Source organism: Chelmon rostratus, chromosome 1 (assembly GCF_017976325.1).
Source record: "Chelmon rostratus isolate fCheRos1 chromosome 1, fCheRos1.pri, whole genome shotgun sequence".
NCBI classification, from domain to species: domain Eukaryota; kingdom Metazoa; phylum Chordata; class Actinopteri; order Chaetodontiformes; family Chaetodontidae; genus Chelmon; species Chelmon rostratus.
The window spans coordinates 27,723,100-27,740,971 of NC_055658.1; the positions used below are offsets into that span (position 1 = coordinate 27,723,100).

The 17,872-nt window shown below is 42.2% G+C and overlaps 1 protein-coding gene across 8 annotated transcripts in view; it reads right to left on the reverse strand.

Annotated features, from left to right (window-relative positions):
• Positions 1-1,863: 1,863 nt before the first annotated feature.
• The window catches only part of neo1a (neogenin 1a), a 152,997-nt gene continuing 136,988 nt past the window's right edge, over positions 1,864-17,872 (reverse strand). For 2 of the 8 annotated variants that reach the window (XM_041935118.1, XM_041935083.1), the window contains exons 17-28: positions 16,030-16,262; positions 12,594-12,732; positions 11,029-11,136; positions 10,383-10,577; positions 8,770-8,835; positions 8,412-8,550; positions 7,994-8,238; positions 7,324-7,416; positions 6,803-6,973; positions 5,265-5,546; positions 4,143-4,279; positions 1,864-3,552 (exon numbers count right to left, since the gene is read on the reverse strand). In XM_041935118.1, the coding sequence (XP_041791052.1) occupies positions 3,400-3,552; positions 4,143-4,279; positions 5,265-5,546; positions 6,803-6,973; positions 7,324-7,416; positions 7,994-8,238; positions 8,412-8,550; positions 8,770-8,835; positions 10,383-10,577; positions 11,029-11,136; positions 12,594-12,732; positions 16,030-16,262 (1,961 nt within the window). In that variant the 3' untranslated portion in view covers positions 1,864-3,399. Of the gene's footprint in view, positions 3,696-4,142; positions 4,280-5,264; positions 5,547-6,802; positions 6,974-7,323; positions 7,417-7,993; positions 8,239-8,411; positions 8,551-8,769; positions 8,836-10,382; positions 10,578-11,028; positions 11,137-12,593; positions 12,733-16,029; positions 16,263-17,872 lie in introns of all 8 variants that reach the window. The other 6 variants (XM_041935142.1, XM_041935100.1, XM_041935127.1 and 3 more) reach the window with 6 other exon arrangements.

The window sequence follows — 17,872 nt, forward strand, 5'->3', positions numbered from 1 at the left end:
CAGCAGTGGAGTCAGGATGGTGGTGAGATAGTATGAGCTGTGGATAATAACACTTACTGTCATGGATACTGTCAGTGTGTGGAGGTGAAGCCATGTCATAATCACATACAGCCGCAGATGTTTTGGTTGATATGGTGTCACTTTTTTTTGAGCCATTATGGTTCAATAAAAACACTAAAGCTCACAAACATGAAAGGACAGTACTCCGAGCAGATATTCTTTTCAAACTGTCTCGACGTGAACTGACGCGCAGAAACTGACTCATTCTTAAACCCATTTGTCCAGATTTGTACATTCAGCGTTTTTAAATGTCACGGTTTATTCAATGTGTTGTGACATCGTGCCACATTTCCAGACACATCAACAGAACTTGAAATTAACACCAACCGGCAGCCAAACGCTGAGTGAGTCTGTTCCATCAGCTGCTCAGGCACAAATCCAGCTTTGATCCGGTCTCACATGATGACAGTGATGAGAAGGTATCAGCTAGAAATCTGATCCAACAATTACTGGTTGACAAAATCTCACCTTGATGCCACGGCGCTTATAAACCTGTGACGAGGTTTTTCAATCAGCAGAGATTACAGTTTTTCAGCTGGAGTGATGCTGTAAACTACAGAATCTGCACAAACAGTCTTCATCTGTGCACAAAAGAGGCTTTAATTCTTCAACTACATGAGGCTGAAAAACTGGCAGCTGTCCCCTCGTTTCATATTCAAGGCAAGCGAGCGTTTGAACCGCAGGAAGCGATTCGTGACTTCAGGGCTTGACGATGAAGTCCCACAGAACTAGATGAAACACGAATCTGTGGAGAGCTGAGTCGTCTCGGGAGATAGTTTCTCAATCAATAAATCAATCGAATTTGATCTAAAAAAACCATCAGACATGTCTTACCAACACACAAAGATAATCACTTCAGTGTCATATATGATGAAGAACACCAGCAAATATTCATGTTAGAAGCTGGGACCAACTTAGAAATTGCTGAAATTCTGAATCTATGTTATCTGTTGATTAGTTTTCCATTGATTGACTAACTGATTAATCATTTCAGCTCTACTTGACTCTTACATAAGACACTGTAGGTAAGCTGTGCAGTAAATCCTGTAAACTTTGGACTGTGCGTTCCTGATAACCTACTGATACGTACGATATAAACGTCGCGCTAACGGCCGACGCTCACCCCGATCACGCCTGATGAAAAGAAGACGAGCAGAAACATTTACTTTGTTAGTATTCATAATAGTTTGTATACACAATGTATAGGAGCACCAATAAAAAAACATATTTTTTTTCCAAACTTTTTTCGACATTTTTTAAAAAGCCACAGATTTTTTTTTTCCTACGGAAAGCAAAGAAAGCTCTGTACATGAACAAGCAACAACAGAATTCCTCATCATGAGCTGTGAAGTGAACAACTCGGCAGCTCAAATTCATATCATCTCTGAAGCAAAAAAAAAAAAAAAACAAACATAAAAAACAAGACCAGCTGCCTGCTGCTTACCTAGGACACTACGTTACACAAACAGCTTCTGATATTTAAAACACAAGATATGTAAGAAATGTACTTTCCAAAAATTGTGAAAAAGTGCAATACAGGTTCAACTGTTTACAACTCAATAGATTATTTCCCAAATGGAGTTCGGTCCTTTTCTCCCCCCCCCTTTGTTTTCAATCACTTTTTCCCCCAAACTTGTTCCTTGTTTGTATCCATAGTTAAAATCTCTTACAGTTATATTGACATTCATGACCATGTACATTTATGAGAAACAAGATATTCACAAAAGTAGAGCAAATTACTATGATTGCAAATGACAAATTTCTTTGGGTAAGAGGGTAATGAAAAACTAGTTTCTTAGATGAACTTTTTTTTCCTTTCAACATCGGATTCGTGTATAGAACAAGCTTCTTTTTTTTTTTTCTTCTTCATACAAAAACTACCATGTAAAAAAAAATCTGGGAGTCCCATTCAAAAGGCCAACATCTTTGCGTCTTGTAAGATTTGTAAGAGAACCAGGGCATCTGATGAAGAACAGCAGGAAAACACAGCAAACACGCTCCGCTGTGGGGAAACGCACACGTGGTTCAGCGGTACAGACGTCTGAAACCAAATATTGGTTTTTTGAAACGACACACACACACTCGACCGAACTTCTCGTATAAAAGATAACTCGTCTGTTGCAGGTGATTGATGGATTGACCGGGTGCCATGTGAGGTTTTTTTTTCCTTTTTTAAATTTTTTTTTTATTTTTTAGGAGGGGTGGGGGTCAGCGCCCTGAGTCCTAGGTACCCCTGACCTGTGGGGAGATATTGTCAAGTCCCACAGAGAACTATAAAGAAACTGCCGCGGCAGTGAGCGACAGCACAACTCCGAGCGACTTCCACGGAGAGCCGAGTCGTCTCGACCGTCCGACGTACAAACACGTTGGTAAGGCTTTTAAAACGGAGCTCCCACAACGAACAAAAGACTGAAAGAGAAGACGTTTTAATGTACAAAGCGGGCAACACAATGCCAGAGAAGAATGTACTGTAGAAACACACCAGGCTTCTCTCCCCTTGATATGAAAACTGAGCTTCAGGACTCATCTGTAATCCCACTTTCATCCCAAATAATAACAATGAAATACGGGAAACATCAAAAGAATGAGGCAGTTTAAAAAAAAGAACACAACATATGTACATGTTTATAAGGATATGTGTGTAAAAAAATAATACAATAACATAGAAAATAATAAAAAGTCATGGCACAATATATGACACAAGGGGGTAAAAACAAAAAAAATGACCACGTTTATGAATAATGTAGGCTTGTAAAGGGGGGGCTGATATCCAGAGTTCACTTCACTGAAACGGCCCAATAGATATACAAAATGCACAAAGAAAACACTAATCAAACAAACACTGTGTGTAGACTGCGCCGCATGAGCACCAACATCAAAACCAGCATATTTTTGGACTTTCTCCTTTTGACTTGACATTGAATCGACAGCCGTCTCATCTCGAGTGAGCGTTCGCAACAAGAAAAACCTACCGCGCGTATTTTTGCTGAGGAAAAAATTCACAATCTTCCGGTTGAAAGCGACCAATGTTTTAAAGTTCATTGTCTCTGAGAATGGGTCTTCATAAAAAGATGAAGCGTGTCACTTTTTCTTCCCTCTCATGGCAATCTCCTTCCTGAGACTGAGCAAGGTACGCCGAAAAAAGTTCCTAAGTTTCAGTCTGGAGTTGTTTTTTTTTTCTTGCAGGGGGACGTGAGAGTTTTTCTTGGGCACAAGAAGCCGTTTTGTGTCCACCAGCGTCTGGCTCCCAAGGTGTGTGTTTGGGTGTGTTTGATGTCAGTGTGTGTGGGTGTGTGTGTGTGTGTGTGTGTCTGCGTGTGCGATGGTGTGTGTGCATGCTCATGGCGCTGTGGTGATGGCGTTCAGGTCCTTCATGAGGCCCTCGAGGTGGGCCATCTCCTCGGTCAGCTCGTCGGGCTCGTAGCTCTGAGGGAGAGGAACAGGGTTACTGCGGGGGGCGGGGGAGGGGCAGGGGGGGAGGGAGGCAAGCACCTGGAGGGAGGGAAGGAGGGAGGGAGGGAGAAGAAGAGAGGAGAGGAAAGGAGAGGAGGAGAGGGTCAGTCAGGGATCTTTGACGGAGGACACGGGGAGTCGTATGGGTGGGGTGAGGCGAGCTGGGGGGTGGGTCAATGGGACTGAAGCGTTGAAAATGAGGCAGCAGACGAAAAGCAAAACATCCAGAACCAAAGAGAAGCCGACGTCAACACATGGCCGACAGCCAATCAAGGATGAGGACACGGAGAGAAGATTTAATGGTAAACATAAAATCATTCCAGTGGGGTTCGTTAAGATCAGTTGTTAAATGAATTGATCAAAAGGCAGCCGACAACGCCACAAAAAATGGTGAGATTGAAGTAGGAAAGAATAAAAAGAGAGAAAGAACAAACAGAAAATGTGGTTAAAACCAATCCAGTTTAAAGTGACTGTATAAACCAGTGCGCAAAGAAAACCTGACATGGACTTGGAAGGAGCGTGTGATTGGTATCACTTTACAAGACGAGACTGAGCAAATTCTACATGTTCACGTCTGGCAAAAACAGGCTGCATTGCTACAAGCAGCCAGTGTGGGGCGCTATACTCACGCTGTCTACATCTTCCAGCATCTTACTGGTCTCTGGCACATCAGGAGCGTTGGGCACAGTGACTATCATCGGCGTTCGTGTCCTTCCTAGTGTCCCGATAGAGGCTGTTTTAACAACGTGGGGGTGAGTGGGAGGCCCTGAATGCGACAAACACACACAAATACACAACAGTCAGCAAAGGCAACAAATGACACTGCCTTCATAAAAGATTTCCTAACTGGACTCACATCTTCGTCAAACTTGTTGATCACATTATTAAAGTCAACAAACTTCATTAAAACAACAGAACCTGTGCCTCAGAGCTCCACTGATGTCCAAAAACTCAAAAACACATCATTGATCGACACTGTTCTGCACTGGGTGACATGTTTCATCACTACCACAAACACACACACACTGTAGTTGTGTGTAATCCCACATAAATCATCCTGCTTCTGCAAATACTCACTAAAACACCAAATCTGTATTAATCCACAGCAGGTGACACTATTATTTACTCCTGTCTGCCTCTCTCACAGATTCTGAGGGAGTCGCTTTTTAAAGATTTACGCCTGCAGTATGAACCAGCCACTTGGAGCTGAGAGCCACAGACAGGCTCAGGAAGTCTGAACATACTGAGAGACAGAACAAGGCACTGCTGGTTTTGGTCTTTTCATGCAATTTGTGGACAAAAATACAGAATAAATTGTCCTTTCACTCAAGTGTGAAGAGAATGGGGATGCAGCGTGCGAAAGATTTATAACTGTGTCTTTCCATATCACAACCTTTACTCATGATAAACACTGATGTTCAAGTTTGTAATCGTAATATTTTTAATAATAACGTTTAATTTGACTTCTAACTTTACCTCAAAACGTCTCAATCAATAGACAAATACAAATTAACTCAAGCACATTTCACATTCTTGACTGATGTGATGAATGTAAAAAAAAGAAAATGTGTGTGTATCTAATGAACGATGATCACATAATTCATCATCAGTGCTTTATATTTGAGGTTCCAGGTATTAGTCTGGTCTCAGTCTGAACAGCTGGGATGACAGTCGGCAGTCTTGTAGTGTGATCTGACCTGAGCTTAACTCTGTGTGTGTGTGTGTGTGTGTGTGTGTGTGTTTCTGCCCACCGGTCTGAGCCAGCAGAGGGGTGCTGGGCAGGGCAGGCGACTCGTATGATGGATGGCTGGTCGCTGGGATTGCAGGTACGGCGAAGCTCTTGAGTGGGTGGGCGTGCGGGTGGGCCGGGCGGTGGGGGGGCAGGTTGCTGGAGTAGCTGGGCTCCTCCTCTGTGGTGGTGGAGCCGTGGTAGCTGCCCTCGGGGTCGGCCAGGATCTCCGAGGGGCAGGAGGCCTGGGAGGAGGCTGTGGCTGGAGGGAGGGGCTCTGAACTGGGGGTATTCCTCACCGACTCTGGAGAGGGAGGGGGCAGAGGGGGGTTAAGCTGAGATGATGAGCGGTTAAATTTACGGGGATTTCCAACCAGCTTCATACAGTCCTTATACTTATTTACCTTCATATGGAATAGACTGTATTACAGATTATGTTAATCTCACTGTGACTGGAAAACTTCCAACATCATCTTTGCAATAAGTGAAGTGGCTTCTCTCTTTTTTCCAGGTTTATTGCACTATAAGTAATGAGAGTCCATCGCACTAGAGCTGATAACTGATCAACAGGTTTCAGCTTCTCCAATGCAAACGTGTCCATGTTTTCTTAAACTTCTGCGACAGTAAACTGAATATCTGTGAATTTTGGACAAAACAAGTTATTTAAATACATCAACGTGGGCATTTTTCACCCGTGTTGGACATTATACAGACCAAGTGATTGATTGAAAAAAATAATCAGCAGATAATCTCATAATCAAAATAATCGTTAGTTGCAGAACTACAATACACACCCTTTCTGGGTCTTTCTGGTCCATTGAAGTACCTTAGCAGAAATTACCACTATCACTGTTACTCATTCCTCTATCTGACAGCAGTTCTGACTTTCCTTATTGGTCCCTGAGAATCACTGATCAATAGCCATACTGCTCATACTGGGTCAACCAGTCTATACTCATCGAGCCTCTTCATTATCTGAGTCAGGAGATAATGCAAAGTCAAAAATATTGACAAATATCTATCAAACATTCTAATTAAAAACTGCATAATTTGTGTAATAAGCACCCAAAAACTCAAGTATTGTATTATAATAATATAAAATTTCAAATAGTTATATACAATTTAAAAAGCAAGTGAATCTTAACATTTTTGAAGCTGCAACCAGCAGTATTTTTACATGCTGTTTACTTTATAAACTTCAAAACAATCAAGCAACAATCAAAGACTTTTTCTCAGTTCATCTAACTGCACTGCAACTCAACAACCTGCAAAAAGTATAAATCATTGGTATGTCTGGATGCATTCCTGGTGGCAAAGTTCAGTTTACTTTGGTAAAAGCTGAGGTGAGCAGAAGAGAGCATAAAAATATTTTCAGAAGGCAGGGAGGTCAGAGAAAAGGGATTAGTAAGACTCTAAGAAACTAAAATATGATCGTAGCAAGATGGCAGCTGCAGGTGAATGAATGAGCGAAAGACAAATCGATGAATGAATATGACCAGGTCCCACTGCCCTGTCCTACTCTGTACTTCCCCTGCTGTCCAGCAGGTGGCAGTGTCTCACCTGTAGAGTCCACCCTGTCTAGATGGGAGATGGGGGTGGCGCAGGCGTGCGGGCGTGGGTGCCCGCTGCCCTGGTGGTAGAGGTAGCTGCGTGTCGGCGACGCCAGGCTGCCCATGTGATAATGGTGGTGATGGTTATCAAGGGAATGGATGGGGTGAGCACTAATCACAGCTGTGAATGGAAATGGATACACACACACACACAAACACACACACACACAGGACGAGATGTTAAACCAGCTGTAATGATGAAGGACGTGGAAGCTTTGTTGGTGAGATACACAAACATGCAGCACTCGAATATTCTCTGTCAGTCAAATTCAGGGAGGAAGAAACTTAAAAAAAGAAGAACAAATATTTTGTGGGAAAAAAGAAATGGACTTTAGCATGAGATATATTTGGAAATTGGTAGTTTGTAAAAACGGTCTGCGCTCTAAGTTCAAAATGTTCTATGTCGCCTGCAAATATCTGCAAATTATGAAGTTCTACTTGTCACTCACACACTCACACACACACACTTACGCTGAGGTGGCTGTGCGTCAAAAGGCATCATCATTTTAGGCCTCATCCCTCGTCGGCCTGCTAGTGTAGACATGCTGTCCTCTGATTCGTGGCCTAAAAGGTACGGTGCAAACCAGCCAATCAGAAAGAGCTGCTACTCTGTTGTTCTTTTTCGTGAATGATTCATCTGCAGATCTGAGGATCCTCCATCAATTTCACAACACTGGGTTTTGATTGCATTTCCAAACATCACACTCAGCCTTCTTTTGTTCATTCTTTAGGAACTAATTACACTGAGTGGATTTACTGTATTTGCAGGAAGCTGTAGTATTGGCAGTGTGCGCTTGCAGCACCGCAATTATGACAAGTAATGGGCATAATGTATGAAAAGCATGAAATGTTTTGCATGATAATCACAGAAACAGCAGACACAAGTGTTGACTTGTGAAACAAACACCAAACACCAAATTCTCCACGACTCCTCCAGTCGTGCTCTTAGAAACAAACCTGCGGGTATTGACACGTTTCCTGCCAAAAAAAACCCGACTGTACTTTCCTGTCAGCCAGCCAAACTGTAGAAGTTTGCTCAGTGTCATTATGCATGTAAGCTCAGGCACTAAGGGTGACATTTCTCTTTGATCTCTTTCCTGTAACATCAAATTTTAAGTCTTCCCCCTTGAGCGAGACTGACCACGGTAGGAGTTGCGCCGCTGCTGCAGGTGGGGATTGCTGTCAAGGCCGCTGTCAGCCGGCGTAATGTCCTGCGAGGTGCGGGGGATGGGCGTTTCGGTCATGACTGGGTTGGGGTCTGGTGACTTGTCCATGGGCTTGAGTTCCAGCCTCTCGTGGTGAATCCAAAGATCAGGTGGCTTCAGGTCTTTGGAGTTTCCCTTGTACTTGTGGGAGCCGTTTGAGGACTTTGATGCAGCCCGCTTTCTGCAGGAGAGGACACAGAGGTAATGATGAAAGACTGATCTCATTTACAGAGAGAAGGTGGCACAGTTGCAGAGGTACAAGGCAGAAGGGACCTTGGAGGGAGGTGAGGTGTTGGCTGGTAAAAACAGAGGCGGCCGGAGAAAAAAAGATCAAAGTGTGACTGAGCTTCTTACTTTTTCTGGTGGGACGTGGTGCGCCGTGTGCACAGGAAGGCCCCCACCACCACCACGATGATGGTGAAGGCTCCCACTGAGATGATGATGACAATGACCAGGATGTGATTTTCACCGTTGCCTCCCACCCCTGATTTACCTCGAGAGGAGAAAGACCAGATTAGACTAGATGCATTTATAAACTTTAAAGGTGCTGGTGAGTCGCTAACAGGGGAGCATGTCACATCTAAATACAACAAAAACACAGATTTCAAATGAACAAAAAAGAAGCATTGACTTTCTGGACACAATCAGATCGTGTTTTTACTTCCTGTTTGCTGAACAGGACTGTTAAAGAAGGTGGGTGGGAAAATCTTACCAACTGCAGTTCCAGGGTCGTGTGGATGCTGGTTTCCTGGAGGCCCCGGCTTTGGTGGAATTGAGGCTGATTCAAAATGGAAAAAACAAAACAAAACATGTTGTACTGAAACTCTCTGTAAGTGTTTTTATGATCTCTTCTACTGTAACACTCATCCCTCTGCCAAACGCATTATATTCTGAAAATTCCTACAAGCACAAATAGATTCTGCCGGTCATGCAGCCCAACTTTTCATCAGCACAGAAGATGGAAATCTTTAGAAAGAGAGATACACGAGGTGCAGAGTCAGCAATGAAAGATAACAGTGTGGAGGGGGAGTTTACCTTGGTCATTAGCCATTTTGTCAGAGGACTCAGCTTAACAGGCCAAAGGAGAGCAGGGAGGGAGAGACAATAAAAAGCAAAAAACAGGTTAGCTGAAAAGAGCAGCGAGGGAGATAGAGATGAAGCGAGAGATGGGGATAGTGAGGAGGTGGAAAGGGACAAATCTAGAGGAATGAGAAAAAGTGAGAAACCAAACAGCAACAGTGTACTACAGACACAGCCAAGCTGACATTAAAAGCAAAGCATCAAAAACCAATACTTCCTACAAATAGTGCAATAAAACACATACTGATTTTAAGTAAAATACTTTCCTAAACATCCCCATGGGTAAAGATTTCCTGAAAAAGGATGCAGCACTGTCCAAACATTCAGATAAAAACAAAATAAAGTGTGTACAGCGCCTTCAAACTGAACCTAAAATGGATTATTTACAGTTTGAGCTGAGTGAAATTTGCTGACCAGGCTCGGCGGTAATTCAGTCATCCCCAACCAATCAACAAAGCTTGGGAAACATCTCTCAGGAGACTTTCTCACAGCAGCATTATCAGGAGTTTGTATAATGTGTTCACTAGAAAACTGATTTAAATCACGACTGGCACACTGTACGGTTTGTTGCAAGTTTAGAGAAAATCCATCCTTGGAGAACAGCAGATTGTTAGATATCATCAATTTAGGCTTTTGATTTGTGATGTGATTTAATAACAGGATGTTTTCTGTGATTAAATATTTAAACTATGCAAACCATTCACCAGCAAACCATCATAGTTATTGCAATATGAGGACCCTTGCTGTGCTCCTGACAGTCAAATCTTGAAGCTGCATTAATTGATTCTTTTGGATTGGCTTGAGGGCAGAACAACTGTTATAGTCTATAGTTACGGTCTGCATGATAAAACACCTCTCATGTTGTTCAGTGTGTGGCACCTGATAGACCTTTAAATGCATCAATCTGTTACCCAGACTGGACTTCCTGGATTGAATTTCAATGTCTCTCCAGTATCTTAAACAACACGTCTGAATGCTCTGCTGAATGATGCTGTTATGGCAGGTATCAGCAAACAGTTGCTAATTTCCACATCCAGCAGACATCAAATTTAGCATCATTTTAAGTCATGTTTGTGGTGATCTGACTCATGTAAATCCAGTTTTCATTATCTCTCCATTCAGCTTCACCAACTCCTGAGAAAAATATATGGCTTTCACAAATATTCAAGTCTGAAATCACACTCAAACTCAAGGGTGGATTCAGTTTCATCAAACCCATCGTGTTCCCATCTTGTGTTAACTTACTCTTTGGAGTGCGGAAATGCACGGCCTCAGACATGGGGCCCATGCCCTTTGAGTTCCGGGCCTGGATCTTGAAGTAGTAGGTGGTGTCCAGCGTCAGCTCCTGGATCTGGTGGGTCAGGCGGTTGCCCACCACTGGTTCAATAACCCAGTCGTGGACCTCAGCATTTACATCCGTACTGTAGTAGATGATATAGCCTACAACAGGGAAGGTCAGAGAGGCAGAGACAAAGCCGTTAAGGTTCTGTGGCTTTTATGTTGTGCAACGTTTTTGTGCTACTTGGCTTTATTCTTCAGAGTCAAACTGCACATCAGAGCTGTGTATCACACCCTGTATTGGTTTTATTTAATTCACTGCATTACATCTCCACTGAATAAAGACCTTGCAGATGGAGATGGAGGTTCCTCTCTGACCACTACTGCATAACAAGTCTCAAAAGTGCAAATAAAAAACATTTTTTCTGGATATTTTACATACGTAAACATTCTGAGCAGATCGATTTTCCACCTAAATGTGATTTCATTAGTCAGTGTCTTAATGGAGAGCTGTTACAAACAGATCTTAAGTCAGAAATCTGACTTTTTTTTCAAATTCGGAAACACCAGGATCTATTTCCTTTTAACGCACAAGAGAGACTTGGAGACTCACCCGTGATCTTTCCATTGGCCTCAGAGGGAGGCTGCCAGTTGACAATTATGGTGCGAGGTTTGTTCTCTTTGCTCACCACGGTCACATCTTTCGGGGAAGAGCTGGGAACTGTGGTGGGGTTGAAACAGGACATGTGTTGTGTTGCTCAACAGTGTTTGGTGCACTCATTCGTAACATTTACGACAAGATATGAGTAAACTGTGTGTGTGTGTGTGTCTTTGCATATGTGTATTTGTTAGATATTGTATGTGTGTTGTATTTGTCCATGTGACTTCTGTGCTGTGTATATCCTGTCTGCCCTCAAAACTGATGATATAAAGTTCATTACTTGTTGATACATGAGTGTGGTTTTATGACCTTGCAGATGTCATTCACTTGCGCACACACCCCTGGCTGGCAAAAACAACAAGCATCATTCTACTGTGTGTCTATTTTCAGGTGAAGCACTCGGTACATGTAATCTCTGTATTGTAAAGTACTTTGAGCTTAATTTCTTGTATGAAAGGTGCAATACAAAAGTTTAATTACTATTATTATGAACAAAAAATTCCACTACTTGGAGATTCTCTAATAAATGTCAATCCTATAATGCATATAAAGATGGCATTTCAAAGAAAATGCATTTCTGTTTTTAATGTTTAGTTTATTGTTGGGTAACTTTTAGCTCAGCAATTACAACTTATAATGAAGAATGGGGTCTGGGATCAGCTTCCAAATTTTAGTATCTTCAGTATTATGCACACAGCGCTGCAGGAATCTTGTAAAGACACCCAGGAGATCGTACATTTTCTACCCAGAGTGCATCTAAAGGGACTATATGTTGCTATGGTAACTTGCAGAGAAATTTTAACAGTGATACAGGCAATTTCTGTCCAGCTGACTCAGGGTCAGGATCAGTAATCATCTGCTGCCATTGCTCAGGTACAGTGCTAAGCAAAAAGCAGCATAAGTCATGGCCAACCAAGTTTAACAGTAATGGGATATTGAACCAAATCCAAAAGAAAACGTATTTTGTTCTGTAAGCTTGAACCCATAAAAGAGTCATGTCTTGGTTTGTGCCACTATTGCTCCTCAGGCCGAGACACCGGGCCAAGGTTCTGCAAATTAAGAGAAAAATGTAAACAACTCATTTCTTTTAAACAAAAAACTGTATTATTGATAGTATTATTATTACTATCATTATTCCCCTTATTATTATTTCATGATTATTCCAATTGCAGATTTTGCATGGAAGCAGGGTTAGTCCAACTTATTCTCACTGAGCAGCAGAGCAGTGCTGAAATTATATTCCGCAATCACCAGATTTCCTGCAGGTTTCCTCAATTTCACTTGCAGTTAATGCGAGATCTATTGATAAATACCTTTTATGTTATATCGATTATATTATAGTATGAAGTGACAGCTTGATTTTCCTCAGGTGTGTCCGCTCCTTCCCTTTGGGCTGCAAAAAGTGAAACGTTACTCCCAGCCAGCCAGGGGCGCCTTACATCCTTACATCATGCACATTGTGTGTGTTTCTGCACAATTATCTGTGTGTGTGTGTGTGTCTTTGTGTGTGCTCCTACTGGTCTCAAAGGTGGTGCCCTGTGCCGTCATGCTCCACGTGCTGGTACGGCGGCCTTTGGTCACCATGACGGAGAACTCGTACAGCGTGTTGGGCTTCAGACCCGTCACCATGTGGTTCAGGCTGGTGGTGTTGGCCATCTGAGGAGAGACACACAAAAGCGCACACACACAAATTCAGTATGGTTGACGGCAGATTACATTCACTGAACACTGATGAAGTCTCCACAGAGTTTAAAGTATTTTTTCAGCCATGAGAACAACTCATTTTATCAGTTTTAACACTAACGATTATTTTTACTATCCATTTGTTGGTTAATTATATTCTTGATTAACTTTTGTCTATAAAATGGCAGAAAAATGTAAAAAATATCCATCGCAATTTCCTAAAGCTCAAGGTGACATCACTCAAATACCTAAACATGTTGAGTTCACTATCACAAAAGACAAAAAAGCATCATATCCTTATTAGAGAGAAACAAGTGAATGATGGACACTTGTAAATTTTTCCATGAACATTAATTTTTCTTTTGATCGATTAATCGTTTCAGCTCTAAACAGAATCACCAGTCTGAATGTTGTGCAGAGTTTAGGATACATTACACACACTGACCACTGATTGGAATCAAAACCTTTTACATTCTGTCATGCTCCACCATATGTGCTGTGAAATTTAGTGCCACACAAAGAAAAGTGTAGCAATTACGAAAAAGCTGTAAAACTAAATTCAGCAAATAACCACATGAAGAAAACCACAACGGCTACACATGTGCATTTCACATTTCTATGGCTACACAAAAATTTACTCAGCACATTTAAAAAGCTTGAGTTATGTAACAGTTTGTCTTGATCTTTGCTGGCCTGAGCCGGCAGGAGAGGGAGAGGGCGAAGCTTTAGCTTTCTGCGGGGTCACAGCAGCAGTGAGTCAGGCTCGCCGGGTCTCTCACAGCCCTATCTGTAACGTTGCGTGCTATGACAAAAGCGCAGTTCTCCTTTGGGGGCTGTCAAACAGAGGGCAGTGGGATAGGAAAAGAAAACACTCCATCCTTTAGAAACATGCTGCCAGTTTGAGAGCAGTTGTCTCTTCAATAATGTACAAGCTTGTCCGGCTAGACTTCCTCTAAGAGAAGTGAGGACATGAAGAAGAGCAGCATTAAGGTGAAGGCATCACTGCTGGTTAGACTGCTCTTTATTGCAGCTCGGCCTGTACTTTAACACACGAGGTACAAAATGTAGTTTTCAGTCCACGCTCGGCTGATAAAAAACACTAGAAAAGACCTCTCTAACAGACTTGTTAATAAATCGAATTTAGTTAATAGGACAGAAACATAATGAGCATGTGGAACTCTTTAATTACCGCCACAGCGTGAGAATCAAACCAATTTGAGCATCCACTCAAGGCAGCAAGACTCGACTGTGCGTGTGTGTGTGTGTGTGTGTGTGTGTTTGTGTGTGTGTGTGTGTGTGTCTCCTGAGTTGGCTGTAGGGAGAATGCACCGTCAGATCTACACCCCCTTTCTCTAGTTCTCAGTTTGTCTTGTCCTTATTGAATAATTTATCAGTAAACGCTGGCCTTTATCTGAGCTCTGCTGCTCGGTCACAGGTTTGCACACATGCATACAACCGTGAACACACAGGCACGCACACACACACGCACAGCCTCACACACATGCACACACCCACCGTGAACCAGCATTCGGGGATAAGTAATCATCATAATTGAGCTGCAGGTCAAGAATCTGAATCTGAATCTCAAAGACCTTGTTTCAGGCTTGGCTCACTACAAATATTGTAGCTCAGTCTAATACATTTCAGTCATGTGCATGACTTGACTCTGTATGCACGCTGCATCTGTCTGACACTGATCCCCAGCAAATGATTGTAATATTCCAGTGCTGCACTAGATCACTTCACTGAACAATTAGCTTGTTTAAGATTATAATTTCTGTACTGATCAACACGAATTAATCTACTACTAATCAATTTCATCGTTTCATTTGCCAGGCAAAAACGTACTTGTTTCAAATGTTGCAATGTGTTTGGCAGACTGTTCATCAAAACAGCAGCAGATCAGTTTTAAAATATTACAGGGAGTAATGGAAGTGCACACCTCTAACTTCAGCAAGGTAACAACTTTAGTGTGCCCTGCTGCTGCATGGAAAAGCTACCTGCATCGTACAGAGCATGAAGTCAGATCATGGTTTCAGGATCATGGCATGATGATGAAAGAGGCCAATCGTTGACTTTGTTAGTAAAACAACATGACTTTGTTTGGCTGCGCTATAAACAGACACAGCAGTTGCTCTTCTGTTGTATTTCTTTTTCTTTCGGTCATTCTTTGCCTTTATAGGACAATCAGCAGTGAAGACCTAGACAGGAAACACAGGCCACCAGCTGGAAGTGAACTGTGAACGTTGCGGTTATGTGGCTGTAAGTGTTGAATCCTCCTCTGTTGAATTTCTGACTAAGTAGCTGCTCAGCGAGTGTTTGCTGTGGCATTAAACAGTTATCACTGTTACTATGGATGTTGCCAAATCAACCCGGATATAAACCTTAAGGATTCTAACTTAAACAGATAATGAAAATAATCCTTAGTTGCAGCTCTACTACTGTACAGTCATTAAAAAGAAACAAACCTAATAAACCATAGTGAGGCCTTTACAGTTTAATTAAACCACTATATCTACACACAGAGGGAGAATGAGCTGAGCCAGCCTCTGAGCTGTGCAGTAAGGCCATTTTTAACACAAATGGAGAGCAAAGAGCATTTTATTAAACCTACATCATCATAACCAACTACAGAAAAAGTCTTGTTAATATCCAGCTGTTAACTGATCGAACCACAACTGAAGTATTTGATTGAAGTTCTGTTGACTTGACCCTGTGAACCATCTCTTACTCGACCTAAAACAATGTTGTTAAATGCTTTAACACTAAATTCTGAGGAAGAATTTCTCAGTCTAGAGTAACTACTTCTCCTCATAGTGCTCCAAACAGATAATTGCAAATATCAGCATTGTTCTGCCACTGTGCTCGGGGCTGCTGTGGGAATACTTTGTTATATACCATCCTATGACACTGCTTTTTATTTTCTGCACATCAATACATCTCTCTGATAAGTGCACGTGTGAAGGGATGCACAAAATCCCACTGCACTGCAGTACACAGGAATCGTGCTGTATTTAATGAAGGCGTATCACCAGAGTTTGATCAGACTGGGATGATTTTTGTCGTTGTACTTCACTGAATTACACCAAGCTGTAAAGAGGTTACTTGAGCTTAAAAGTGCTGAGCTAAACCAGAAAAAGGAGAGTGCTTCTTTTCTTGGAGGAATCGTCGTCAATTAAATTAACAGTAAGGATTTCAGAACACCTGAATAGCACAAACACACACACACACAAACAATCAGGAAGTGAGAATCGAAGGAGAATCTCTTACCTTCACTTTAGTGTTGGCAGGAATGTTGGTCTTCCAGCGCACGGTGTAGAAACGGTTATCTGTGATCTTTTGGTTCTTGGGCAGCGAGTTGTCGGCCCAGGTCACCTTGATGGTGTCATGGCTCAGCACGGAGGCCTGAACACCCACGGGTGGCATCATGGGAGAGGGGTCTGGTACTGGGGTGTATGGAGCATGGAAGAGTTCGTAGAAATCAACATCAGGGTCTATGGGGTCTGCACGTCAGGCAGGCAACCCAAGCATGCATGCACACAAATTAAAATGACCAAAATTAAAACATAAAAGGAAGCGTGGTGTCGTGGATCGGACAGTGGAGTAAAAACAGGATGCAGGGAGAAACGAACAAGAGAAAGTAGGGTTAATGAGTTAAAATGAAGGACAACGACGTGGGAGGAAGAAAAAGATAACGTAAGTGCGACAAGGATGGGATTGGGAAGGGTGAAGAGAAAGAGAGAGAAGATTCTATTAGAAAAACAGACACTGACCTCTACAATAAGACGGATCTACAGACTCGGCTGCTATATAGAAGCTACTGTATAGTATGCTGTGTTTTATCAACGACTACTGCGGCACTACAGAGAGAGAGGAAGAGATACTCTATTCATAAGAAAAGATTACAGTTAATGGAAAACCAGAGTGCAAGCAGATGCTTACAATCCTGCATGCAACTTTTCAAACTTGCACATTAAAGTATTGACACACTCTTTTCAGAAAGAGACAATACCGAAATGTGTTTCGAGATGTTTACATCATGGGGTTTTTCACAACAGTTTAATGCAAAGTGGATAAACAGACAGACACTGAATGCGCTGGAACATTTCCCTCTTTTCAGGGCAACGTTGACGAGGTGCATTATGTCCTTGAAAACTGCAGAAAGCACACTGAGGCTTTAAGTATCCGAGCCCGCAGGAGGGTCATGAACAAGTGGTGGCTGCGGTTCGACGTGTCTGTGCAGAGTGCTGCTTCTGCTCTGAGGCTCAAAGACGTTCGGTGAAAGGCTTGTGGTGAGAGGTGGAGCTTTGCTCTCTCCCACTTTCCACAGTCATAATAATGTTCGAACAGGGTTGCAATCCTAATCCTGTCTGGTTCGTTTATAACAACTCGATTTTATCATTTTGCATGTGTATTGTGTGTGTGTCTATGTTACATGTTCTAATTAGCCCATAACAAGGCAGCATGACAGTGTCCTGTATGATATCTTTACTAATATTAATAATCTCTTGCTGTTATTGCCTTGCATGTTTCTGAACTAGTGAAATACCCTTTTATCTTATCTTATCTTATATTCTGTATTCTACATCACATATGATGCAAATGAGATGTGGCTTACTGTGGCACAATACACAATACCAAATGAATGCCAAAAGTACCATTTTGTCAGTGCAGTAAAAAAGATACCTGAAAAATCAACATACTTAACACCAAAATTACCATCCTGCTTGCTGGTTTGACATGACCTGCAGCTCTACAACAAGCAGAGTTAGTGAAGTGAAAGCTACCTTGTTCTGAAAGCAGAACAACAATCTGATGGTTTACAAACTTCTGTTTTCTCACTGGACACATCATATCATATCGATCTATTCAGTGAGTAAGTACTGAAATCAATTTTGAAATTCGGCATCTGTTCACCTTAAAGGGCCCCATACAAAGCGCAGTCCACCACTTGAAAAAGATTAATGGTATTTAGTACGTTGCTTAACGACAACCTGTTGTTTAATTTTCTGTTTATGTAACCGTGAGAGTGTGTATATGTGCTTGCACGAAGAACACTTGACTGTGTTTGTGTGTGAGGTGGCTGCCCATTACACTCCATAAAGCCCAGTGA